Source organism: Poecile atricapillus, chromosome 2 (genome assembly GCF_030490865.1).
Source record: "Poecile atricapillus isolate bPoeAtr1 chromosome 2, bPoeAtr1.hap1, whole genome shotgun sequence".
Classification (NCBI taxonomy): Eukaryota; Metazoa; Chordata; class Aves; order Passeriformes; family Paridae; genus Poecile; species Poecile atricapillus.
In genome coordinates this window covers 29,094,953-29,122,403 of record NC_081250.1, presented here as the reverse complement: position 1 = coordinate 29,122,403, position 27,451 = coordinate 29,094,953, and the positions used below count along the sequence as shown (strand labels likewise).

Sequence of the window (27,451 nt, the reverse complement as noted above, 5' to 3'; positions counted from 1 at the left end):
TGCTTTCCTAACCACATGATCTCTTAAATATTTTATGGATTCAGAAGTGTATTTGAACATAATTCATAGTCTCCTGGATCCTTGCTAGAAGGGGATAGGATCTGGCCTGTTGTTTGTTCTGGGTAGCATGTGTAATACTTTGGCTTCTCTTGATTCTTCCCACGTTTCCCCAGACCGTTCTGCATCTTAAGTTTTGCAGATCTTATTGTGGATTTTTTGTGTGGGAGCAGATTTGTGTTTTCAACTGGTATGGCAGCAGATCAAGCAGGAGGTTTTGGCTTGTGCACACATTCTGAAGGCAGGTTTTGTAGAAGGTTGCTCCAATTTTTGGCTTACAAACCATGGGAGTGTATACCATGTATTACTTGATTACAAGTTAGCCCACTCACTAAATATTTTGCTGACCACATAGAGTAACATAAGATGAAGTCTGAAAAACAGAGACAATCCTGAACAAAGCTCAGAAAGAGCACATCTCAAGTCACAGAAGGATAAGATTCTGAACACCAAGTGAAATTTACTAATTAGACTGCTGTACTGTGATTATATAGACCACAGGGTGTCTCTTGGTAGCATCATTTTCTTTCGATACTGGGTTTGCTACATGCTGTATGATTGCCTATCCTGGCACTACCTCGGTAGCACAGTATGTATTTAATTGCAAAAATTACCAAGGAAGACTAGATAATACTGAGGCTGAAAAGATGCTTCTGAGCTGTTCCCCTTCTCCTGACACAGCAACTTGATGAGCAGTGGCTAATGTTTTTAACAGTGGTGGAACTCCTACTTCCTAAAAGCTGAGAACTGATCTGGGTCAGGTACATGCACAAATAGGTGCTTCTCAAGAAAACTGAGAAGAGAAGGGTTAAAAAAATGGTTTGAAGGTATACAGTAAATCAAGTCTAATTCACTCCTTGAACTCAGATCTCCTTACAGCCAGTCTTTTGATTTACAAATGGGAATATTTTGAGAATACAAACTGCTGAAACTCACTGTAGCCAAGGCCACAGTTTAAGAAAAATGTATCTTACTAAAAAAAAAAAAAAAAAAAACAAACAAAAAAAGAAAGTATACATGTTTCTTAGTGTGTGGTATATAACAGAGCCTTCCAGATAAATTCCTTGGATCTAGTCCTGTTCTCATTAAACCCACACAGCTCTGTGCTAACACTAACGTAACCGAGAAAAGAATTTTTCCTATAAGAATTATATTTCTAATAAGCAGGAATCAGAGCCTTTTGGCAAATCACCTATCCTGCAACTTTGCCTGAGCAACACTTAAACAAAAAACATAAAGCAAAATTGGCTCGGAAGATTCACAAAATAAAGGCTACACCATAACAGATATGAACTGTGTGCAATTATCCTGTTCAGTCTAATTGTGTTGTGAAGATAATAGTTAATCTGTTAGATTTCTGGTTTTATGCAAGATGGATCCCAAATGGGATTTTTTATGCAGTTTTTTTATCCAAATTTAATTAAAAAAAAAAAATCTGGTAATTGTCATTTCGAGTAACAAAATTTAGGTCGTACTATGTTTCAGGGGTTGCTCATCCAATGCAAGTGTAGAATCAGACAGGGAGAGATTCTGTGAAAAAGCTCAGCATGAGAAAGGATTTATTCAAATCCTTAAAAACCATCAATAGTACATTAAAATGGGAAGAGCTGTTGACGCCCTTGGAGGCAGAGGCTCTGTAGAGAGACCTTGTCAAATTAAACGTCTGGGCGATCACAAGCTACAAGAAGTTTAACAAAGACATGTGCCGGATTCTATACCTGGACTAGAACAACCCTCGATGTACAGACAGACTAGGGAATGAGAGGCAGGAGAGAAGTGCCAAGGAAAGGGACCTGGGGGTCATTGTCACATTGAACATGAATCAGCAGTGCCCTGGCAGCCAGGAAGGCCACCCATGTCTTGGGGGGCATCAGGCACAGCATCACCAGCCAGGCAAGGGAGGGGATTGTCCTGCTCTGCTCTGAGCTGGGGCAGCCTCACCTCGAGTGCTGGGGGCAGTTTTGGGTGCCACAATATGGAAAATACATTAAACTGCTAGAGAGTGTCCAAAGGAGGGCGACAAAGATGGTGAAGGGTCTTGAGGGGAAATTATATTAGGAGCAGCTAAAGTGACTTGGTCTGTTCAGCCTGGAGGAGACTGAGGGGAAACCTCATTGCAGTTACAAATGCTTCATGAGGGGAAGTGGAGAAGCAAACGCTGATCTCTTCTTTTTAGTAACCAGTCATGAAGCTGCATCAGGGAAGATTTAGGTTGGATATCAGGAAAAGGTTCATTGCCCAGGGGGTGGCCAGGTACTGGAACAGACTCCCCAGGAAAGTGGTCACAGCACCAGCCTGACAGAGTTCAAGAAGTGTTTCAGCAGTGCTCTCAGACACATGGAGTGATCCTTAGTGCTGTCCTGTGCTGGGCCACGATTAATTAATTGGACTTGGACTTGATAGTCCTTGTGGGTCCCTTCCAACTCAGCATATTCTATGTTCTACGATTCTATGAACAGGTAGAAGAACAGTTAGAAGAAGGCAGAAAGTAATCAAACAGGTTTTTTTTTTTTTTCGAATCAGAAAAGATAATAGTTTAGGAGGAGGAAGGAAGGAGGCAGGAGGAAGAAGGAAGGAAGAAGTACAAAAGAAGGATAACATAAATTATCTTAATTCACTTTGGAAAATCCATAAAAGAAGATAAGTAGAACTGCTGAAAAAAAGCCTGGCTCCAGCTCCTTGTTAGATAGTGCTTCATTGCTGTTGCAAGGCTACTAGTAAGTTCCCTCAAAGCCTGGCTTCTCCAGGCCAGTTCCCTCAGCTTCTCATTTTCTTTCTTCTAATTACAGAATTTATACATTGAACTAATGTCAAAATGACAAATCTTCATTTTTTTTTTAATAAGTTGTAGGATACACATCTCTCAGCTGCCTGGAACTCACTGGTTTTAGCAAGTACAGGTCTGAATATGAGATGACGTTACAGAGACTTAAAGAGCTAGAATGAAAACTGAGGGCCAAATCATAACCTGTCCTTCATTCAGCAATTTATGTGTAGCACCAATTTTCCTCTGTCACTTAGCTACATGGCCTCATTTATTCTCTGTTGGGATTACATGCTGATTCTTTAAATTGGGTGATGGATGAAAATATTGATTCAGTAGATGATAGTAGTAATATTAATAATAATAAAAGTAATAAATTCAACAATTATTAACTCCAGTACCAAGATGTAGTTGTCCTGTTGTTTTCCAAATTAGAATAGCTCACCAGGTCTCCATCCATTAAGAGGAAGTTGGGGAAAGCCAGAACTGGAAAGGAGGCCCTTGCTGTGCTGCATTATAACTTGTGTAACTTTCCTCACAACTACATGAAGAGGAAATGCTATCTTTATCTTCACTTAGAGGTAGTTCTTCATAATAGCAGCAGATGGAGAGGTTTTCTGAGACCCAACTGAGTCTCAGGAACTTAAAGTTGGTCCTGATGTGAGCAGGAGGTTGGACTAGAGACCTTTGGTGGTCCTCTCCCACCTGAATTACCCTATGATTGCATGAGATTCACTCTCCTCAATCAAAAATACGGGGTTTGTGTATAAGCATACTGAAGTTATCTATTTTTAAAATTGTATTTAATAATCACATTTGAATTTTGAAACATCAAAAATTCCATTAGAGCATTGTCTCAGTGTCTTCTCCAATTCCATCGCCTACATTTTTCCTGTGGCTTCACGGTAGGATTTAGTAATTTCACAAAATGCAGTAATACTTCCTGTTTTCTGCGTTTTATATTTTAAAATCTGTGTTGGAATAATAGTACATATGAGAAAGTCCATGCAAGAGAGTCTTTTATAATATTATCCTTATTCAAATATTTTTTTTTCATTTTCTTTCAAATTATCATCATTAGAAATGAAAAAGTGAAACCACAAGTTTTCTGTAGATGCACACAATTTCATTTGTCTTGCAGGCAATTGGTGAGTAGTCAGCTTTACTCCATGAAGATGCTTGGTCTGTTTCTTAGATTTGAGAGATGTCCTTTTGGCATTATGGTTGTAATATTTTTAATGTACTAACGCTTAAAGACTGAGTTTTAGGGTGATCTATTTCACCCACTCATGTTATTCTTCTGCTTCAAATAAAAAAGTTCTTGATTATCAGTTTCTTCAGATTAATTTTTAATACAATTTTTTTAACCTATTTAGTCTGCCTATTTCTCAAAGGAATTTAACGTAGTCCGTGCCATTTGTGTCATCAACAATAGGATTAAGGAGCAGGATTTCATTTGCTTACCTATAACAGAAGCCAGAAATACCTGTAGCAGTTAAATTACTTGTGGAAGAATTGTTTGTTTATCTCCTCAATATTCCTGTGATGCATTTTTGAATGATAGATCATTTAAGAGGGCTTGCAATGACTAACTAGTAATAACTTAAATAACTAATAATAAGTAAGAGGGCTCTGAATAACTAACGTTTTACCAATATTTGGTTACCTTATTCCATGTACTTGTTAGTTTGAGAGGCAGTTTAACTGAAAACTGAATCCTGATAAAATGCCTTTTTAGTAATTCGTTTTGAAAACCATTTGACCTTAACTACAATCAAAGTAGACTGTAAAAATCATCATAGATTCCCTTCCTTGAACTTTTCATAATGCTGAAAAATGACTGAGGGAAAGAAGAAAGATCCAGTTACTGTACCCTGTTTGCACAGCTGTACTTCATTGAGTGGAGGCTTGTGTTACACACAGTTTGTGATAGGAAGTAAATGCTTTTAAAACAACTAAGAGGACAGGTCTTTAACCTCCACCTTTTCAGATGCTTTTTTCACTCATTTAGCTTCTGTTGAGGTCTTGAGAAACATTTCAAACACAAATTATTATTGAGCACTGAAGCTCACCTGAATAATTCATTTCCCAATGTGTTTATTAGACGGAGATGCATTGAGATGAAGTTGGTTGGTTGTTTTTTGGGTTTGTTTTTTTTTTTTTTGAGAAATATCACTAATTATTCATATAGTGAGTAATACTTGTTCCTTCAGGAACAAATGCATTTAAAGAGGAAAAAATTCTTAGACTCATTGTTAAGTGTTTTTTGATAGTTGCAATTAGAGATTTATTTCAGCAATTTTAAGTATTTTTAAGGCCTTAGGTGTAATTGAAAAATGATTTTGTGATGTTAATTACCAAATTGTCAAAATTAATTAGATTAAAAAGTCCCAGTTGCTAGTGTACAAGACTGTTACCTCCTGTTACAAGACTGTCTAGTCCCTTAAATGGTAAAGATTCCTTCAGATTCATTAAGAGGATTTTTTTGCCTTACTTTACATTGGAAGTACAAGTTTAATCACCAGATCTCAACAGCTTGATGTAAACTTGGGTGGAAATAACTACAGGACTTTAGACAACCATTATAAAATTGCTTTCTGAATGTGATTCTCATATCTGCCAAGGGCACTTCTCTAATGGCTCTGGTGAAACAAGGTCAGTGGTAATGGGAGTGTGCCACTAGTGGACAGCCAGTCAACTTAATTTCTCTAATCAGCTGAGGCTTTGTGTATACATCATCCCTTGAAATGAGACCTGAGACCTTAAATGAAGGATTATGATAAATAGACATTATTTGGGCTGCATTGACCACATACTTTTTCCTTTTTTCCTGTAATTAAGGTAATCCTTACAGCTATATATCTGATGGCCATGAGTATTTCCGTTTTAACATCACACTAGCCAGATACAGTCCAGACAGGCTACCCAGATCTGCACTTGAGTGAGAAAATGGCTTGAAATATAATCAGGATTTTGAAGTAATCTTCATTTCAATGAATTAGAGGTGTCAGGTCTTTGGACGACATGACCTATGCTGGTTTTGCTCGGATTCCAGCAATTTTTTTTTGAACTGTGACAATAGAGCCACAGCTTTCCTTTGGCTGGGTCAAGGCTTCCCAGCAAGCATTGGTTTGTTTTTCCATTTGTCACTAGTGGGTGGGCAGTGGCTGTGTTTTGTGGTCTGTGGCACGAGTGGGTTGAAGATTCACACATTCCAGAAAAATGTAAGCATAAAAGCTGACACCTGTTGTTTGTTTAAAATTGATGCATAAGATTTTTTTTGAACATTTTGTGTCCCCTTCTAATCTTGATATCAAGTGCAAGCAAGAGAGCATCTTCAGTCTTTGTCCCTCTGAATCCCTCACAGAGCTCCTCCTGACTCATATTACGAGAACTCAGATGAGGCTTTCTGGCTGTTTAATTCTCATCTCACAAATCCTTTTTCTCTTCCAACAATGATTTCAGTTCCTGCTACAGCCTTGCCTTACTTCAGCATGAAATTTACACTGATTTGTGTGCACTGTCAGACATGTGACACTGACAGACTGCCTACACAAACTCATCTTTGAGCATTAGGTTTTATTATTTTATGTTAATATAAAATAGCAAAGTGTAAATTGGAGAATTAGCTGGTTCTAGTGTAAGAAAAAAAGGCCTTGGGAAACAAATATTCTCTAGCACAAACCTCATTAGAAATTTTGTGTTTTGCAGAGGTTAATATACTGTGGGCTGCGCACCAAGTACACCACAGTTCAGAAGACTACAACTTATTCACAGCTTTGAGACAATCTGTAGTGCAGAAATACACCTCCTGGGTAAGTTACACAAGATTCGACAAGCAAGTTAATATCAACAAAATTAAATAACAGTGAAAATAGCGTTTGTTTCCCTTCAAAGAAAAACATAATTTTTTTCAAGATGTTTGACACTGAAGGTGTAAAGATGAAAATGAAGAATCTGATAATCATAAGTTTTAAAGTATATTCACTAATGTAGTACAGCAAACATTAAAATAGCTACAAAAGTTAAAGAAGACTAACTATATAACCCTGCATTTTTATTTTCATAACTTTTTCAGTAGATTGGAGAATTTTCATTCAGTTGTTCATGTATGAGAAAAAGAGCAGAGTATAATCCAACTATTTCAGAATATGTCTGTCTAGCTAAAATGAGCAGAGAGAGAAATCATAATTAAATTTGCTTTGGACATGCAAATGGATTTAATTGTCTCTGCTCATTCATGTCATATCAGTACCCTTGTAGGTAAGAGATGTATGTTACATAGTGTTATTTCCATTAAAATTAATTTGAATTGGTGAGCTGTGTACATATTCAGTATTTATATACAGATTTTAGAAAGTATATTTCCAAATGCATTCATACATGTAACATAATATTTAGGGTTTAGTTCTGCACCCAGAGTAACTGCTGATTTCCTAAGTTAAGCCCTCATGTTCTCTTTTGACTTGTTTCCAATCAGATTGTAGTTTCTATGGTTGTTTGTTATTCAAAATTAAAAACTTAATTTTGAGAATTAGAGTTCAAAAGGGATATTGAATGTATTTACATATATAAATACATACATATAATTATATGTATTCACTAATGAGATATAATACAGGTAGTGAAGGAAACCCACAGTCCTTTGGCAATCGCTCTATCCAATCTGTGAGCGTATGATTCAAAGCCAAGAGAGTATGCTCACCCATGCAAGTCCAGTATAACTCCATTGTCTTTGGTGAAGTGGATTTATGTTTATGTAACTGAACATGGACTTAGTTTCTAGTTCGTAAGTGTGTTAAGTGCATGACAATAAATTAGTTGAAGTGCTATGTTCCAAGGAAGTTTTCTTTTGAAAATCATGAAGCAGTACTATTTCTTAGATATTTTTCTTGACGTCTTCTATATAGATTCTTGTTGTTTATTTATTAAGAAAATAACCATCTGATGTTAGCAACATTATCTAGAATTTAAATTATTGTAATGAACAATAGCGGAAGGGATGTCTGTCTGTGACAGGTCTGCTTCCTCTTTAAATACTGCTATGTTAAAGATTTAACCTTTGCCCATTTACCCATTGGGACCATATGTGCAAATGCTTAACAAAAACAATAATTCAAAAAAGACAAAAAGCCTGTGTATACATATGGAGGTGCATACAACTTTGTCTGCTGGCATGATTATGAGGATGATACCTCAGAGAGCATAAAATACTCCGAAGACCAAGACGTCTGGCCACCTTGGATTCCAAAGACCATCCTCAGGACCACACTGGTATCACTTGGCAAATAATACATATGTGTTTAAAATTCATAGGCTTTGTGCAAAGAAAAATGAATCTAGGAATACATGGTGCTTTTGTGTGCCAGGGTTTGTTTACCAAATATTTGATATTAGCCAAACCATATGGTTAATGTAAATACTGTTTTTCGTCCTCCCTGAACTTTTCAGACATAGGCCAATTTTCTTTCTGCAATGCCTTACTCTGCATGATCACAAGTCTTGCTAATTCTTACAGAACTGCTATTTTTTTGTACTGACAGTCTTGTCTAGAACCATGGATGGATCTGCCTTGAAGCTGAAACTCAGTGAAATCCTTAGTTAATCTCTGAGTGTGACCTGATCTTGTTCAGTGTGTACTGTACTGTTCAATGAGTTTGACATCCAATTCTGTGGAGATCGTGAGAAGCTCATGGTGGATGGCGTGGGATTATGTGACTGCTCTGTGGCCAGCTCTGTTGTGTTTTAAGTTAAACATTGTAAGATAAATAAATCAGCATGTTAGTCTATGATTGAAAAGATATGAAATGAAAGAGAATAGAAAAACATGCTTGACAATCTGTGGTGTGAGATGTACTCCTGACTTCGGAACCAAATATGTAGTGCTTCAGTTGTTTGCATACACAGTGTTTATGTTTCTCCACTGGAGGGGCCATAGAGAAGCAAATCTGCTGTGTAGATTGAGAGATACTCTTGATGTCCATTTAGTGGGAAAAATATGTCAAAAAAAATTACATTACTTTTAAGAAGAAAACAGCAAGCTAAAGCAAGATAATGCTATATAAATGAATATATAAGTGCTGAAACAGTCAAGGTGCAGTTGTGAGAGATTTGCACATACACTTTGAAAAGCTACGATTTAATGCTTTGAGTACCATTCTCAACTTTCCTCTCCGGGTAAGATTTAATTGCAAATATTAAATCCATAATAATTTGATATCTTAAGACTGTACATTTAGATAATGTGTTGAACTATGCCTTGGTATAAAAGCAGTGGAAATATCTGCATACAAGTCTGGAAAGGGAATAGGTAACAGTTTTCAGCCACTTCTTGTCTACCGAGGAGTCTGCCAAGGTCTGGGATCTGTAAAAAATGGCTTTGCTTTATTTTTTTTTTTATTTTTTTTTTTTATCCTTGCCTTTAACTCCTGCAGAGTCCTCACACAAGTTCCTGCCCACATGAACTTGCTGTCAGCAGCTGTCCTGCAGCCCCCAAGCCCCGCAGACCCTCTGCAGCCGCATCGGCAGGTGGCCCCAGAGACCCAGCACGGAAACTCAGTGCTCCTGCTAAACCTCAGGAGTTTCAGTGCACGCCCTTTGTGAAAGTGGTTATAAGCTTTCACTTACAAATGGGAGGGAGAAAGACAGAGATGCCCATATGAGAGAGTGAGCTATGGACCTTCCAAAGCAGCAGTGCCTTTGGCGTGAGGGCCAACAGCTGCGGTGCTGCAGCTCCAGATTCAAATGTCTCTGCAGCCCTTCTCTGGGTGCTTTTCCCATCAGCTACTGCAGCACTTTCCCAATCTCTCCTGCTGAATCCACAAGTGAGAAAAAATCTGTCAGTGTGATAAAAGTTTTCCTGCAGTTTTGACCAGAAATTCCATTCTGGAGCCAGGAAAGCTTTTCCTCTACAAATTTGTTAAAGTTGGTACATTGCCATGAAGTCTATTGATTTGGTGAATTGGCATTTCCAGTAAAAAACTATGTTATGATTTTTATTTTTTTTTCCCCCTGAGATTGCTCTTCTTATTTCAGTGGAACCACAAATAGGAAAAGTCAAATCTTGGTATGGGAGAAGTTTTCATTTCTCCCTATGAATTCCACTTCTGTGAATGGTGTTTAAAATCCTTCCTGTGCAAAATAAAGCTTGCATTGCAAGAAAACCCGAGGCAGTTAGTAAAGCATTCTCTTTGACAGTTTCAAATTTACCTATAGATTTATATAAAATTTCCTTCATCTCACCACTTAGCGGGGAAATCCTAGTAGTCTTGTGAAAAGTAAGTTAGGAAATAAATATGAAGATGATCCTTCTTTCCCCTTTGAGTCATCTGTAAATACCACCAAATTGCTTCTGATACTTTTAGGGAAAAAGCATATAATTTTTTAACCCTGCTTTCAATCCTGTAACCACATGAATAATCTGAAAACCATCTGGTTCGGTTTTTTGTTTTTTTTTTTTTTTAAATCAATTTCCTCTCCATTCCTTTTAAAAAAAATCCTGCTGTTATCATGCCATTAGACAGAAACTTAGTCCCCCTCTACTATCTTTTAATTCCTTGACTTCATGGAAAGCGGCTTCCGAGACAGAAACAGAAACACCCTATAGGTAATTTGTGGGGCAGCTGTGATCCATGAAGCCTTTAAATGTAGATTTTGAAATTCCAGCTGTCCGAGCCCTGCCAGGTGATACTGCAATGGCTTCAGGGTTTTGTCCTGGTGTTTCAGACATTGTCTGGTGTTGCAGCCAGCTGACTAAGCTGATGTTGCAAGGTCCTAGTCCTCCACTGGTTTGTCACAGTGAGATATGTCTGTGGTGACTTTCTTGAGAGCATCAGTCACATCACTGGGGTGGAAGTGCAGTTGGTTCACAGTGTCAGTGTGACTTCTAATCTACTGGACACCCCTTCTGACTAAAACTGTGAGAATAGTGGTTTTACATGCTGTGTCCAGACCTACACTAAAGGAACTCCTGGTCCAGGATGCTTGTCATGGCTATTGGACTGCCTTCTTGGATGTTAAAAGATTTGGGTTTTGTGAAAAGGACATTACTAATTTGGAAAAGGATTTTTCTAATTTTCCTCTACTTCACAGGGACCTCTTGTCAGCCAGACAGATATTCCCTGAGTGCCTAAGAGATTTAAAGTTTTGAAGAAAGCTCTGCTACTGTTTGGTTTAGGAAAAATCTCTGTGTTTTAGAGAAGTATTAACTTTTCAATGCAGGTGATATAACACAATGTCAGGTAAAAGGGAAAAGAAAAATATAAGCCTTTTTCTGAAGAAAGCAGACTGACTTTTAACATATGAAGGTCTTAGAAGTTTTATTCTAGTGCTCAGCCAGTTAAGCAATTAATTGTGAAATTCCTAAGACTTCATCTGTATCTACGATACCAGGATTTCCCAAGTAAGCAGCTTTCTGATACTTTTTTCATGTTAGCATTATTTTTAGGACTCAGCAATATATTGTGACTTTATGGGAGATGCCAGGAGGAAGTTAAGGTGAGAATTATAATTAACTTGGAAAGCCAAGTAAACTGCCCCACCCTCATGATGCTTATGTAGGGAGTTTGGATGGAAAAGCTATAGTGTTATAAATTCACACCTTGAGTAGTCTGGGGTAATTCTTCCCTTTATGGGAACCCTTAATGTCAAGGCGGTGTTGCTGCCTGCTCCATATAGTACACAGCATGAGCATCTAACACCAGAATTCATGAGTTCTTAAGTTGAATTTTCTACTTGCCCAGTTTGGCTTGTGGGAAATCACTTTTGGATCAATTTATGTCTGTTTTGCTATAGCACATCTAGTAGTAACATAATAATCACTATCTATTTATGCTGTGTAATGTCTGCATTATGGATGTATTACAAGAAGCAAGTATATTGTGCAGTGCTTTGAGCTCCTGATAAGTACTTCATTATATCATCATGAGTTTAGAATTATATGTCTAATGTATGTTTTCTCTCTCATTTTTCAGATGTTCAACTTGCCCATGGCTCTTTTCATTCCCCCTTCTGTGTTTGCTGTTCATTTACAGTTTAATCTGCTTTACCAGTTTTGGATACATACAGAGGTAAACCAGGTTTTTAAGCCATACCTAAACAGTTAGCCTGGAGCAGTGTCTTGGAAATCCACTAGCAGCTGATTTATTGTGTAAGAAAAATCTTCGTCTGACTTCTTTAAGGAGAAACATCTGTTCATTTTTATTCCCTTTTCTGAATATATATTGCTAAGTTTATAAGAAGCAATGAGGCCAGTTGGTCCCAATTAGATTTAGAAAAAAAAAAGTAACTGTAAGGAATCAAAACTTTTTGCCATTTTAATGCTGTATTTTCTTATCTTGCAGCTTATTAAACATTTTTGGCAGATACTGAAACTGATTTCATTTCTAAGATAAATATTGTACGAAAAAATACACAGAAGCCGGTGCTTCTTAAAGATCATGTAGAGTTGCAACTAAAGTCAGATATTGTTTCTTTATTAATTCAAGTAATTCTCAGATGAAAAATGCTCTGTTGTTGTCTGATGGCTATTTGTTTATGACTACACCATTTCTGTTTTGTGAGTGCATAGACCATATTTAGTTTACATACATACATGGTTAATTGCACACTGTAATTAGCAAGATGTTTCCCACTCTTCTCAGGTAGTTCAAAAGCCTTTTCCCTCTTCCTTGCATTACAATAGAGGTATTTAAAGGTTCTTTATGTTATAAGTCAGTAGCATATTTCTCAGTAGCCCCAGGTGGGATGTGGGCTAATTATTTCTATGACACTTACTCCTCTGTTTATTCTGCCCAGAGAGATGCCTTTTCCTCTCTAATTTCATGATGCAATATATAAAACAGTTCTTTGGGAAAGGAATTTTATTTTCTTGGTATGCTATTTTAGGTGATTATGTTGTTTAAATTGCAGATTTTTCTTTTATCTTTTCTGTGTGTTTTGTTAAAAAAGAATTTAAAAAATCACTAGAAGTGGCATAAACTGAAGCAATAAACATTTAAGCTTTTTAAAATATTTTTTAAAAATTCAAGCACTTTTTGTAACTATACCAAATGAACACTAGGCCTCATATGGTAGTAGAGTTTCTTTGACCATGCTTTAGGTTCTACAAATTAGTTTTAGTGTGCTTTGCCACTAAAAGAAATTCTGATGTACCTTATCTATGTCTTCTCTGGTGTTTGAAGCCAACTCTTCCTTGGCTGAAAGGTTTCTAACATTCTGCTGTGTAGCAGTAATGCAGTAAATCTCAGCACTGATGCAACAGTGCACGTCTAGAGTTTCTAGTGAACTTTAGAGGCTTATGAATTGCCTACATCCCTCTAAAGTGCTAAATCCTTCATAGGGCTTAAAAGGAATTTCCATAGCATATGTGCAATGTGCCAAGTTTGGACACTAGTCTAAACAAGAATGAATTTCAGTCTCAATGAAAAGATAAGCACTCCTTACTATTGAATTATTGTGCCAGTAGAAAAACAATGGATCTTTTGTATTAATCCAGTTGATCCACTCATAGAACTTTGCTTACAAGGGAAGTTATTCTTAATGTTGATATTGTTGATTTTATAGCACAGCTGAAATCGGTTGAAATATGTTGAAGTCATGCTCTAAGGTCAAAAATTATGTTGAAATAAAAATAGGGTTACACCATGTATTAGCAGATTTCCTGCTCTCAAGGGCAAGGCATTGACAGAAAAAAAGTAAGGAAAGGAAGGGAAATGGTATCAGCCATTCAGGTTTATGTTACCCTATATTTTTGGTGAAATTAATATGATGCTTTACCATTTTATTGGGTTTTCTTTGCAACAACTATTACAATTTAACCCTTTAAAGCTATTGCTGCTTTTTTTTCCTAACAGTCCTTTTCTGAATTTTAATGATCCTAATTATCTTACGCAAATTATATTAATATAAAAATCCTTTCTTCAAGTCTCTGTTTCTGTCAGTTTACTAGCATACAAAGTTTGTTCAGGGCTGTAGCCTGGGATCTAATAGCAAACAGCATCCTGTCTCAGTAAGTGCTACTAGCCCTTGCTCTGAGAGCAGATATTTATCACCCCCCAGCACCACTGGCATCCTCTGGGAGCCCATGGAGGCTGCTGTTACATGTCATTAGGGATCGAGGGGAGATACACTTCATTATTTCCATTCTACCAGTGTAATGTTAGAGTAATAGCATAGTTTGCTTCTAAAATGAAGGAGCAATTGATATTCCACACACCCCCCCCCCCCATTTCTATTGCTTTTCATCAGTATCAATTTCCTGAGATATAGTTTGGCCCCACGTTTACTAGTCAAAGATGTTTGAAAATTGTCGCTTCATGATTTTTGATTGCACATCTTTCTCTTTAAAAGAAATAAAATCTAGTAAGATACAAGGGGAAAAAAAAAATCCCTTTTCTTTAATAGATGGTTTTGGTATTTTTTTACATAGGACTGAAAATGAAAGAACATACAGAATTTATTGTTTCATAGAAGAAAGAAAGGTCTATTTAAGTAATAAGAAGGAATTTAACGACATGAAAATTTGTGAGGGAAGATGTTTTGTTTTGAGAGTAATTTAAATTGAATTCAGTAATTACAAATGAATAACCACGCTATGCTGAAACTTTCTTTCCCATGTTTCAGCCTAGACCAAAAGTTTATAGCCAAATACAATCCCTGATATTTTCCTATACTTAAATTTTACACGTGTCCAGTGTTGTTTCAAACAATATTAAGAGATGGTTTCTGTGTTATAATTTTGACCGGTCTCATTATTTATGCCAGTTTTTGTCCGGCTTTACTACCAGCAGATCAGACATGGTCTATTTTATTTTAACTCAAGTGACTCATATATTCTTGTGACTACAGTATAATAAAGATCAAAAGCACACATTCATTCTACCTCATTTAGACTTCTGTATTTCCTACATGCTTGGTATGCATTAGTTTTTGTCATTTTATATAGAATAGTGCAGCATTTTAAGCACTAAAAATCTTATATAAAAATTATACTATTATTGTGGTGCTGGATTTTTTTACTATAGTTATGATTAGAATGGACTATTGATACAGGAAAGGCGTGCCTGAAATTAATCAAGTTGTGTATGGTACAATGAAATTACAACTTTGTGACTTATGTAATGCATTTGTGTTTGACTGATTTTTTTTTTCACTGTATCCTGGATCAGTGGGCCAAGAGAAGAGATATGAGATTCAAGCCAAGTGCCAGGTCTTGCATTTTGATCACAACAATCCCATGGAGGGCTGCAGGCTGGAGGAAGAGTGGCTGGAAAGCAGCCAAGCAGAGAAGAATATGGGGGTACTGGTTGACAGCAGCTGAACATGAGCCAGTGTGTGTGCCCAGCTGGCCAAGAGGGCTAAAGGCATCCTGGCCTGTATCAGCGATAGTGTGGCCAGCAGGATTAGTGCAATGATTGTCCCCCTGTACCTGGCACTGATGAGGTCACACCTTGAATCCTGAGCTCAGTTCTGCACCCCTCACCACAAGACACTGAGGTGCTGAAGTGTATCCAGAGAAGGATAATGGAGCTGCTGAAGAGTCTGGAGCACAAGTCTTAAGAGAGTGAGTGACTGAGGGAGCTGGGAGTGTTTAACCTGGAGAAGAGGCAACCCAGAGGGGCCTTATCACTCTCCAGAACTGCCTGAAAGGAAGCTGCAGCCACGTGAGGGCCGTTTTCTTCTCCAGGACAACCAGTGGCAGAACCAGAGGAAATGGCCTCAAGCTGTGCTAGAGGAGATTCAGGTTGAACACCATGAAAAATGTATTAATTGAAAGTGTGATTAAGCATTAGAATGGGCTTCCCAGGGAAATGGTGGTCACCATAACTGGAAGTGTTCAAGACATGACTGGACATGACAGTACTATTGTTTAGTGATATGATGGTGTTTAGTCAAAGGTAGGAGTTGTTGGCCTTGTAGGTCTCTTCAAGCCTTAATGATTCTATGAATATTGCACCATGTACATGACAATTTAAAGTTATATCAAGATTTTTTCAAGAATTTAAAGTAAATCTCTAAGTAGTACCAAAGCATTGAAATAAACTCCTAATAATTTATTTCAATGAAGAATGAAAAAAAAAAAAAATCAACCCAAAAAAACCACTGAGGAAAACATTTGACGGTAAGTTAACTATTGGACTTGATGATCTTCAAGTTCTTTTCCAATCTAAATGATTCTGTAGTTCTGTGATCTCAATAAATCAAGAAAAAAAAAAAGAATTTTTTGTTCTGCAGTATGCTCAGGTCAATTGAATGACTCAGATCTGCTCCTGCATAGTCTGGGAGAAATGTTTCTCTGACCAGATAGACCATTCTCATCTAGATCATAAGGGAAGTAAAAAAAAAAAAAAAGCTTCAGTCAAAGGGCACTAAAAAACTAATTTTTCAAAAGCCCCAAAATGTTTCAGGACTGTTACTGACAGACAGAAATACTCCATTTCAGTTTATTTTCACAGGTGATTCAGAAGGTCTATGGCTTATATTAAACTATATCCTTCCATTATGCATTTATTACAACCAATAAGTTAGGTGTGTTTATAACCTGATAGACACCTGTGAAAAACAGAAATTAGTTTCTGTTGGTTTAGCTGTAATTTTTATGAGATGTCAAACTGTATTTAGAAAGTATCAACTGATCCAATCCCTGATGGTAGTAATTGCAGCAGCAGATTATTCCTTGCCTATTTGATCTTTGACATGTATTGGTTTCTGTTTAGTTTTCTAATTTAAGGAAAGAATATGATCTGCCCTTTAGCATACTCACAGAAGTCAGGTTTTTTAAGGCATCTCTTTTCACCTTATATAAGTCTTTCTACCTCATCCAGCTCTGGGAGCAGAAAAAGGTGAGCCACAACTATTAACCAGGAGTAACATGGGTGAAAACAGGTGAGGAATGGGAATAATTTTAGCAACACCTCATGTAGACTGGAAAGAGAGGCATAAAATTTCTACAGATATATGGAAAAATAAAATTGTTTTTATCAGAAAACACCCATTAGTAAAACTGAAACTTGCTGAGGAAGTGTATGGTATTTGTCAAAAGGATATTTTTCACTTATGCACAGTATGTACTGGTATAAGTTTTTGTCTTTTTTTTACCTTTAGCTTCTGCTCAGTTTTCTTTAATTAAAAGCTTTGAAAGAGAGAAATTGGGAATTCTTCATGCATTCATGCCCTGCACAGCCCATCTGGGCATCCTGAGTTCAGGTGAGCTCTTGTGGCTCAGCCCTTAAATTCTTGCATCAATCAGATCATACCTAGAAAGATGGCTAGATTCAGGAAAAAAAATTTTTGTTTTGACTTTGTTTTCCTGTAAGGAAATTAAACAAGCAGATTGAAGAACCAGGTAAAGTCAAGAAAAATACATAAAAGCATACATCTCCTAAGTAGAGGTACACCTGTGATTACCATCGTATCAATAGCAAAAGCTATTCTTGAAACTCTAGAGGACATATTTGTCTTCTTAAGCTATTTGAGACAAAAATCTATTGGATGGTGAAATAATTGGATGAAAGAATCATAATTAGGACAATGTGATAAATGACAGCATGAAACAATAGATAAAGTACTCAGTTTTTAATTTCCAGGTCCTAACAATTGAGATTGGTCTATTTCCTAGCAAATTTTATTTTTCAATTTTCCTGGACCTATTTTCTCTGCATTGTGTGCTTTAGTCTCATTTAAATAAATAGGAAAGGATTTCAGGATTAAAAAAAAAGAATGCTACAAAGTCTTTTCATCTATTTCAAGTACTTGTAGTAGTTTTTTAATCCATTTCTCAAAACTGAAAAGTAAATTTATTCAAGAAATAAGACTTTGAATTTAAAAAGTATTTTAACAAAACTTATTTGACTATTACAAAACTTACTTGACTGCTGCCTGTTTTAGTGTTTGTATTGGAAAGAAGATAGTTTTATTCTTGTGGTTGATTTGTGGAGTTGAAGGAAGGTTTTGGTAAAGAGGGAAAGGATTGAATAGTTTGTAGATAAAAAAGGAGATGCTTTGTTGGGAAGTAAAATATCTCTGGACCTGGTTTACATAGTCATATATTTATTCTTACTGGACTGTAAATATTTCCTATAGAGTCAATAAGATATGAGTAAAATTTAACACATGAAAGTGTTTGCAAAATCACGACATACAGGTGGTATTGAATGGGTCACAGTAGAAACAGAGTATGGTGGACTGAGCTGATTTTCTGGTCAGATAAGAAATGTCATTTGGCTTTTGGTTTGCTGCTGGTGTTTTGGTTTGTGTTTGTTGGGGAGTTTTTTGTTGATATTTTTCTTAACCTAAGAAGTATCATCAGTAAAAGTTAAATCAGTAATAATCCAGTTTATTGAGTAGGATTGTGAAACTTCAGTATATCTTGAGTTTGATTCTAGAAGGTCACTTGGAATTCAAATTCCATATGCCAAGAAAACTTTTGTTTTTCTTCATTCTAGTACATTGCTTCATTTACTGAAATAATGAATTTATTTCCTTCAATTTGGCCATGTAAGCCAGAAATAGAAACAGCTCTGTCTGATGTTCCCTTTCAAATTAGAAATACACACATCTGTCCCTGTCAGGTTACAATGAATCATAAACTGACCATTCAGAAGACTTTTGCTAAAAGTCATCAAAGGGATGAAGGTAATTAGAGGTGATTACAGCCATTCTCCTAGTCTGATGTTAGAGACTGTGTCAGTGAACATTTAATGACATGATGATTTCACTGGAATTCCTAGAAACAGGCGACATCATCTGACAGCCTATTGCATACTTTCTCCCTGTAACAAAGATCCAAGAAATTATTTTAAAAACAATAAGGAAAGAATTATTTTCTGATTTGCATAAAAAACCAAACTTTCATTTACAAAAGGAAGTTCATGTGCCATTCCTGATAGCCGATGCTTTTCTCATTCTTAAATTCATTATTTGTCTGCTGCAAACTCTCAGATCACATGCTTACTCTGGAGAGAAAGAGAACAAATTCAAAAAACACTGGGAAGATAAACATACTTTCTGTCATGCAGACAGTGACTCTGTATGTCAAGATAGGCTCTATATGCAATACAGGCATTAAAACTTAAGCATGATTCCAGGAAACAAAGAGATCTCACTGCTTCGATCCAGCCTTTCTGCCAAAATGGCTTATTAGATTTTCTGACCAACCTGTAGGATCAAAGTCTTGCCATCAGTGCGCTTGCCAGAATGCAGAAAAGAGCAAAGCTGACAACGCTATCATTAAACACAAATACTTGCAATAACTTTAAAGTATGTTCCAGTTTTCCATGTTTCACTTGCCCCATGAGGGGAGAAAAGTATTGTCTTTCTATATATATAAGGCATATAACTCTGCTTTTTGTTTTAAATAAAAAGAATAACAGAAGAGAGAGAAAATAAAACATAGAGAGCACACTGTTCCTGTCCTGCTAAGTGTAGGCCACTCCTGAACACAGTATAATCAGGAAAAACATAGGCTGAAGTTTGGAGTTCCTTTCTTGCCACCTAAAAGTTCAGTGGTCATTCAGAATGCCAGTGCTACACTTCAGTAGTGTCAGGATGAGCCTCCTATTTTAATTGTGTATGAACCCCTATTTTAACTATGCTGTGCACCCAATAGCTCTGAATTCAGCGTGCAGTGCAGGAGCCATGATCTTTTTCATTCAAAAGTGGCTGTTCCATGATAATAGGGTTATGTTGGTGGTTTGTATTTGATGGGCAACCATCCAGACAGAAGACTCCTCCCCTATCCCTGCTGAAGCTGAATCACTAGTGAGGCCAAAAATAAAAAGTTTATGGGACAAGAACATAATCAGCAACTTCAGTTCGGATCCTAATCATTAAGTCCGTGAGTTTGAGTGTTGGCTTCTGTTCCTTGCAGCAAAGACTTTTTGCAAAGTGACAGCTGTGAAATTTTTACTTCAGCTGTGAAATGTTTACTTCAGCAACAGTGGGCCTGACTATGGCTAATCTGCCTGCAGAAACCTTGAAACTAAACATTGTACTTAAAGAATTTTATTTAGGTTGCTTCTGTCTATTATGTCCCTGGAGAATTATCAGGATAAAAGTGGTCAGCTACTTAAAAATGTAACACAGTTCAGTACATTCTGCATCCTGGAAAAATAATCTAAACAACTGATTTACCAAATACATTTAATGTTATAATGAAAGGATGCCACATTAATAATGTTAGAGATACTGTTCTTTGTAAAAAAACCCCTCTTTTTCCATCTTAACATATTACACATAATGATCTTGAGTTTTTCTTATAGCTTGTACTCATTAAGAATATTTAAATTAGTTATAGCTTCAAGGCCAACAGAAAATTTGAAGGATCCTTTGTTCAAATCACAAAGTATAGGCTGCTGACTATTTTTTGATCTGTTTAAAAAGGAAGATGAAGAGCCTCACTTGGCTATATTTTAGTTTATGTCAGGACTGGCATACTGATTTATGACTTTTGGGGTTTTTTTCTGTAATTGCCAGAATGTATTTGTCAGGCTGCTGAAAAATACTGAAATTGTATAGCAATTTTTCTCCTGGAGTTTGTTTAAAATGCTTAACTTGATATATGACTGAATGTGTGACTTGCTCCATGCTCTGCTATTTGTAATGCTGTAATTAAACCAATCAGTTACTGTAATTTTTTTCATTTTTAGTGGAAAATTTGATTGAAATTTCCTATATGTGCTCACCTTTCCCACAAGGCTTAATTGGACCTATAAAGAAAACAAATAGGTTGAATCCACTTGTTGAAACAGTTAACTTAAATATTCATGTAAGATGCCAATTTGATTCAAACCTTACCTCCTGGATGAGGTGTAAAACAATGAAAATTGACAACAGCCTGCCTTCAAGATAATTTATTATAGATACATTTCTTAAGTCTGCTTGTTTATTATATAAGTATACCCTAAACCAGACTATCCATTAAAACTAGGCTTTCACCTCCCATTCCTATGATCCAGATTTATCAGAAGTTTACCCTCTATGAAACTCCTTATGATCCCAACAGCTCTGATTCCTTTCACTTGTTTTATTTCTAAACTATAAATATTGTTTTTTCACTCCTCAGTGTGGAAATTCAGCTATATCCATTTTACATGCTTACTGGAGTAGAAAACTGCCTAATCAGATAGGAAAACAGTTGGCGGTATATAGATCAGAGTTTGCCAAGGATTTCAAAGTGTGAAACTGGCAGACAAGCACATATCCTAGGAGTTCTGCCTTTCCTCAGCTTCCCTGTTGAGATTTTACATGGCAAATCTGATCACCAGAGCCATCTGTATAAATACATGGGTGTGTTGTCCTGAATTAACACAGCAGCTCTACTGGGGAATGTAATTAAGGTCATATTTTAAAATTTCCCCACCAGACTGTCTGAAATATAGATTTATATACCAGGAATAAGAATCTTATCTTGATTTTGATGAGGAAATGACTTGTAATATGTGTTTTACTACCAACTAGTCTAACAGAAAGCCCAAAGTTAAGTTCAGAGTGCTCCTTAGTGATGCTCCAGGGATGAATTTGCCCTCTCCTGTCCTGCAGATCAGTAACACTATGATATTGAAAGTAGTGCTGTGCTGCAAACAGCTTTCCTTATGCTCAAAGGAAAAAAAATCAACCCAGAACTTTTTATATGCGAATGGTTTTACTGTAAGGTTGCCTGCTTTGCTCGGTTGACATTCCTTCCTAACACTGACATTGAAACAGAGCTAAGTAAAGATTCATGTGGTAGTGGTGACAGGAGGAGTTGTTACACAAGATGTAAAGTTTCCCTTGGATTTCATGTCACGATTTTTTCTCATTACTTAAACAAGAACTACATTGAAGTGGTGCAGGTACCAGGCAATAAAGATTTCCCTTGGTGCTGACAAACTCTGAGACCGCAAACGGAGGTGCTTACATGCCACAAGAGATATTGCATAACGTTCTTTCCCTTTAGGCGAGGGATTGCTGTCATAAAGGAAACATCTTTATATAAGAATGACTATTGTAGAAAAAAAAACATTTAGTTCTCATTATATTTGAAGATTTCAGCTGCAAGATCCTTTATTCAGTAATTTATGAAAAATATTTCTAATCATGCCTTATTTATTACACTGGTTTTGGAGTTGCTTCAATTGTCAGTAATTCTGCTTTATTATTTAGTGATACCCAAGTATAACAGAGGAAATACATTGGTTTTTAAAGAAAAGAAAGAAAGAATACATATTTTGTGGACAAAACTTTTATGACCTATAATGTATATAACCTATATGAGATGCCTACATATATGGTTTGCAGGTAGATTATTGAGTCCATTTCTAAGAAGAAGTCCATTGTTAGACAAGTGAAAAAATATTTTTATGCCAATGGGATGTTAAAAAATAAAGGAAACAGGAAAAGAGTTTTGTTAGAAGGTTACATTTCATCCATGGGTAACTGGCATGGAAGTTTAGGTGCACATGATGTGTTAATTGAGAAAGGAAAAAATGGTTGATTTAGAACAGTAGGTGTCTGTATCCGGGAAACAAACACAAATGTAAATCCCCAGTCATATTGGTCAAAATACAGATAAGGTTATTGTTGAACAACAGTTGGGGTATTTCAACTTTTAGGAGATCAGTAGCTAATTTTCTGTATTCCCCAAATCACTTTAAGGTGGTGATTTATAGAATGTTTTATGTTCATAAGCACACTTGTTTCTTTTGAGTAATATGAAATAAGGTTTCAAGTACTGATGGTATGGTTATTGAATAATGACGTTTCAACTATTTTTTTTTTTTTTACTTTTTAGAATACTTTCCAATAAAAAGGTCAGATACAAAAATTAGAGTAGGAGATTTTCTCAAATAAAAATCCCATTTACAAGCAACAAAAACTAATCAAATCTTATCACATTTATTTGGTGTTCTTTTAAAAGTTTATTTTTTTACATGGTATGTGAACATTTTGAAAGCTCTTACTCTAAGAAACCAATTTGAATACAATGATATTGTAAACTGAAAATATTTTTCTGTCTGAATTGCTGAAAACTAGTGGTCTATGTGCTTTGGTGACTGGTTGTAACTGCAGTGTAAGCCAGGTTACTGCTACAAAGAATGCTTGTGAGCTCCTTTGAAATTGCCATTCTCCAAGGAAAATGTCTGGGCATAATAAAGACACAGAAATGAGGATAGACTGACAGATGAAAAGTAGATGGGTAGATGGAATACCTGCCACTACCTTTCTTCTCTCTGGATATTCTTTTGAATCAGGGCTGTTGCTACACCACTTCAAATTTTGTTATGAGTCAGTTCTTACAAAATTCATTTATTTCAGTATGACTGCAGTAAGTTAGTGTCAGCTTGACATGACCATGTCAGAATCTTGTCTGGAAAAAATTGTCTTACTATCCTATCCAATTTACTTTGGTGAAAAATCTGCTTGTAGGAGTTTTGCCCCAGTTAAGATGGCAGAATATAGAAAAATTAAATAAATTTAAACAAGAGCAGCGTGTTTTGCCAGGTAATTGCTGCAAGAGCCTTCAAAATTCAGCTTTTTAGTGATGATATATTTCTGCTTTTTGGAAAGATATATGGTTGCATTTATAGCATTTATGTATTTATAAATTTTTCGGCACCAAAATTTTTCCTCTGACAACAGATTTTTATGTTTGATTTTTTTTTAGGAATGAGCTTAATATCTACAAGTAAACTTACTGATGGCAAAGGAAGTTTCTAGAAATAGCACCCTGTACTTGACTAGCTGGAAAAATATTTTTATGTGTTTTAGACAAAACATTAATTTATGGGTTGCTAATGTCAACACACTAGATTTTTGCTTCATCAGGTACAGAATTCTGAGCTTCACAGTCATGTGGTTATAATTGTTGTCTCAGGTGACATTTTCGTCAGAATGGGGCTAAAATGTCTTTGCAATGGAGGTCACCTTGAGTGAATAATGAATCAAAGTAGGCTTGGGTATCAATCTCTAATTATGTCATAGGGAAGATATTTCAGTAGATTTTTAGATGTCATCACTCAAAAAAGACTGTTTTAAAGGATGAGAGCAGTTTTGATATCCAAAAAAAATACTTTCAACACTATTAGTCAGAAAAAAATATTGAAAGTTTTACATATAAATTAATTTAAATTTTACCCTGAAGTCCTTAGAGAATCCCATGACAAAAAGTTCTGTTTTAGCATAAGGATGTACTATGTATACTTTAAAAAGGACGAATTTTAGTTTTAAAATTTTAATTCAACCAGCTGGATATTAAGATCTGAAGGCATTCATTCTGAGGACATTTTTATAATCCACCTGTAGGATAAAGGTGAAGACTGCTAATCCTTACTGATTCCCTGCTCTCTTAGTGCATACTTGGTTTATTTTTACAAAACCTGTTTAAATACTGAGCTAAAAATATATTAAAACCAACTGGATCAAAGATAGTTGTGGTCTATTAGATACATCAGTGCTCTCTCTGGTGCTGGGCTGCAGTTCAATTCAAAACATTTGTCTCAGATTAAATTAATTTAATGGTCACATCTCACATATCTTAAAACAGTGGGATGTTCTGCTTGAGAAAGGCAGAAAATGAAACTAGCACAAATGATGGATCGTTTCTTACCTTTAGGTGGTCTTTTCAGACTTGAACTTATTTTGAGGGAGAACTGATCCTGCTTATGTTGTCCTTGGCTTCTGAGTTAAATGAAACAAAACAAACTTGTCTTAGGATTCTGTTTTTCCTGTCAAGTGTGAGCAGGATTTTGAGAAAGATGATCCAAATATTACAGTTCTCTGTACATGAATAATTTTCATATTTCTATACTCCTTTAATTATAGAAATTCTCTACTTAACCAATTAAGAACATGTTTCTTGTGCTGTTGTTGAAGAGAAAAAATGAAAAAAAACCCTTATTTTTCCCTTTTATTACATTTACCTGACTCATAACAATTTAAATACATCTGAGGAATATCCCAAGTCTGCTTTTTAGATCTAAATCTTGTACTTGCAGAACTGTAAATTAAAGAGACGTGGAACTGCCATATTTCAGGACTTTATTCTGTAAACCTTAAAGGAATGAAAATCCTTTTTAGATGAATGAACCTCCTCTCATGAGTAATGACTGCTCCTCTAAATGTTTGAGGTTTTATTGACATTATTGTCTTATCTCTATTATTATACTACAGATCACCCCTTTTGGCAGTATGAATATTAAATTTATTAATTAAATTCTCTAAAAGGAAAAGAATTATAGATTCTTGGATTTGTTTCTTAAGATATAAGCATTTTTATTTAGCGCCATTAATGTACCCTGCTCCCTTTTAATTGCAAGACATTATGGCCATAATCCGACATGGTGAGTGGATATAATTTCAGAATATATTGTGAATAGATGTGCTTTTTGGTCATCCAGTGACTGCATCAATTTGTGACAGATGGATTTGTGTTTGGGATTAAAGAATGATTGCTATGTTCAGGTGTCCACACACTTCTGTTGAGCTAACCAAAGCAGCAGATTTGAAGTCACTTCTGGCTTTCCTCTAATTTTATAGTAGCTGAGAGTACCTAATTTAGCAGAAGCCCTGCTGACGCAAACCTAATTTGTCAGCATTTTCTGACAAAAAATCTTTCTTTGCCATCTCCATTGGCCTTCTCTGGACATGCTCCACCTCCTCAATGTTCTTTCTTGAAGGTGAGAGGCCCAAAACTGAACACAGTCCTTAAGGTGCAGCCTCAGCAGTGCTTAGTACACTGAGACAATCATTTCTCTCAGATTCCATCTTATAACCAGTTTATGACTGCCAATTCTCTCAGAGATTCTCATGGAATAATGATAAAAACAATAAGAAAAAAAATTTGCTTCTAGATCAAAAGAAATTAGCTTCCAGATAAAAAATAAATTTAGTTTATAACTTGTATTTTAATATTTTTATGAACATTTTTGTAAATGTAATACAGTGAAATGATTCAGAAAAAAAATATTGCACTTCTTTCTTTTTATGCAGTTCTCCAGAAGATAAACTTCCTCTGTTTAGCTTTTCTTCCTTTTCATTTCCCTACTTCTTCTTGGTCTTATGCAGTATTTTCAAGTTCATTGAAACATTCCATTTTTTTAAGGTTATCACCAAACTTGGGCCTCTGGAATGGGTGCTTAATACTCCCAGTCATCACAGAGTTCATCATGGTAAGATAAAAGTGGAACCTTTATTCCTATTTTTTTTTCTCAGGGTCACATTTGTATAGTAATAGTAATATAGTAAAATTGTACTGTAAAATCAGTTTTACAGAAAGATTTTAATTTTGACTTCTACTTCAGAAGTGGACCTTGTTCAATTAGAAATTTCACAGTTTTTTAAAAATTATATTTAGAACATATGCTTAATTTAAATTTTTTTATGTTTATTATTATTAATTATTGAGAAGAAATTAAGTCTGGATAACATGAAATAATTTGAAGACTTTGGGCAAAAAAAATTCAATGTTTTTAAGTATGAAGAGAGATAGAAAAATACCTCTTCCTCCCCTGACTACTGAATTGCCAGCAAGCACACTTTTGCACTCAAATTCAAGCGCTGTATATGTAAAAAACATGGCTAGGTTTTAGAAGAAGTTTTAAATATTTTAGTGGAATTTTATTTCACTTGTTTGAATTATTGGTAAATCTCACTTCACAGAAGTGCATGATGATTGATTTTTTTATCAGTTTTGAGAGACCTTCAAGACTGTACTGCATATGTAAATGGTATTAATTACTCCACTGCATTCTAAAAAATGTCATGAACATATCTGAGAAACAGAAGTGGATTTCACATATGTCCTTAGCTCATTCAGTCTGCAGAGAATGTAAGTTAAAAAAAAAAATAGGGGAATGGAAGAACAATTTGAAACAGGCTAAAATGGAGTTACATGTACAGAGGATGTTACTAATCCTTATTGTATTCTCCGAATCACTGTATCCACAGTGGTGGTGCTGTAAGTGTGTAGTCCTTAAAATTTGTCCTACTTCTGGTAATCCTTAGGGAGATGCTCTGCTCTTACTTGCTGAGCTGTAAGTGTGAACTAATGCTCTCATCCTGATTGGAATTTAGCGGTATCATTATGGAGCTGATCAGGAGCTGTACAGTTGCTCCAGACTATCGCCACGAACTTAGGGATGTGTTTAGAAAGTTTCTTCTCTCATAACTTCAAGAGGATTACTCATATACAAACACATTCCGTAGAAAATGAAGAAGGATCAGATTTCCTCACGCTGAAATTAATAGTGCAGGATCAGACATACAACATAGAGAATAGAGACACCTGACAGATATTAATGAGATGACTACATATATATGTAGTTAGCATATATTTTCTTAGGAATAAACTGGTAGAATAATTTTTGTTTGCTTCTTAGTTTGTCTTTAATAAATATATTTTGACCTGATTTTACTCTCTGAATTTCACAGAAATTTTGGTCATGACATATTGGATTTATATGTTTGAATCTGAATAGAAAGAGAGCAATAAGGCTATTAAGGAAAAAAGAAATATATATAGAAGTATGAGGAGTGATGGGTTAGCTGTCTTTTATTTTTAGGTTATAAAGTGATGCAAATGATGATTTTCCTTCATAATTCAGTTCCTAGTATTCTTCTTTATCCTATTACTTGTCTCATAATTTATTTTGATTA

At 35.7% G+C, this 27,451-nt stretch overlaps 1 protein-coding gene across 2 annotated transcripts in view; it reads left to right on the top strand.

Moving 5' to 3' along the window:
- The window catches only part of AGMO (alkylglycerol monooxygenase), a 186,023-nt gene that overhangs the window by 69,368 nt on the left and 89,204 nt on the right, over nucleotides 1-27,451 (top strand). For both annotated transcript variants that reach the window (XM_058833349.1, XM_058833350.1), the window contains exons 4-6: nucleotides 6,533-6,636; nucleotides 11,794-11,889; nucleotides 25,899-25,965. In XM_058833349.1, coding sequence (XP_058689332.1) covers nucleotides 6,533-6,636; nucleotides 11,794-11,889; nucleotides 25,899-25,965 — 267 coding nt within the window. The remainder of the gene's footprint in view (nucleotides 1-6,532; nucleotides 6,637-11,793; nucleotides 11,890-25,898; nucleotides 25,966-27,451) is intronic.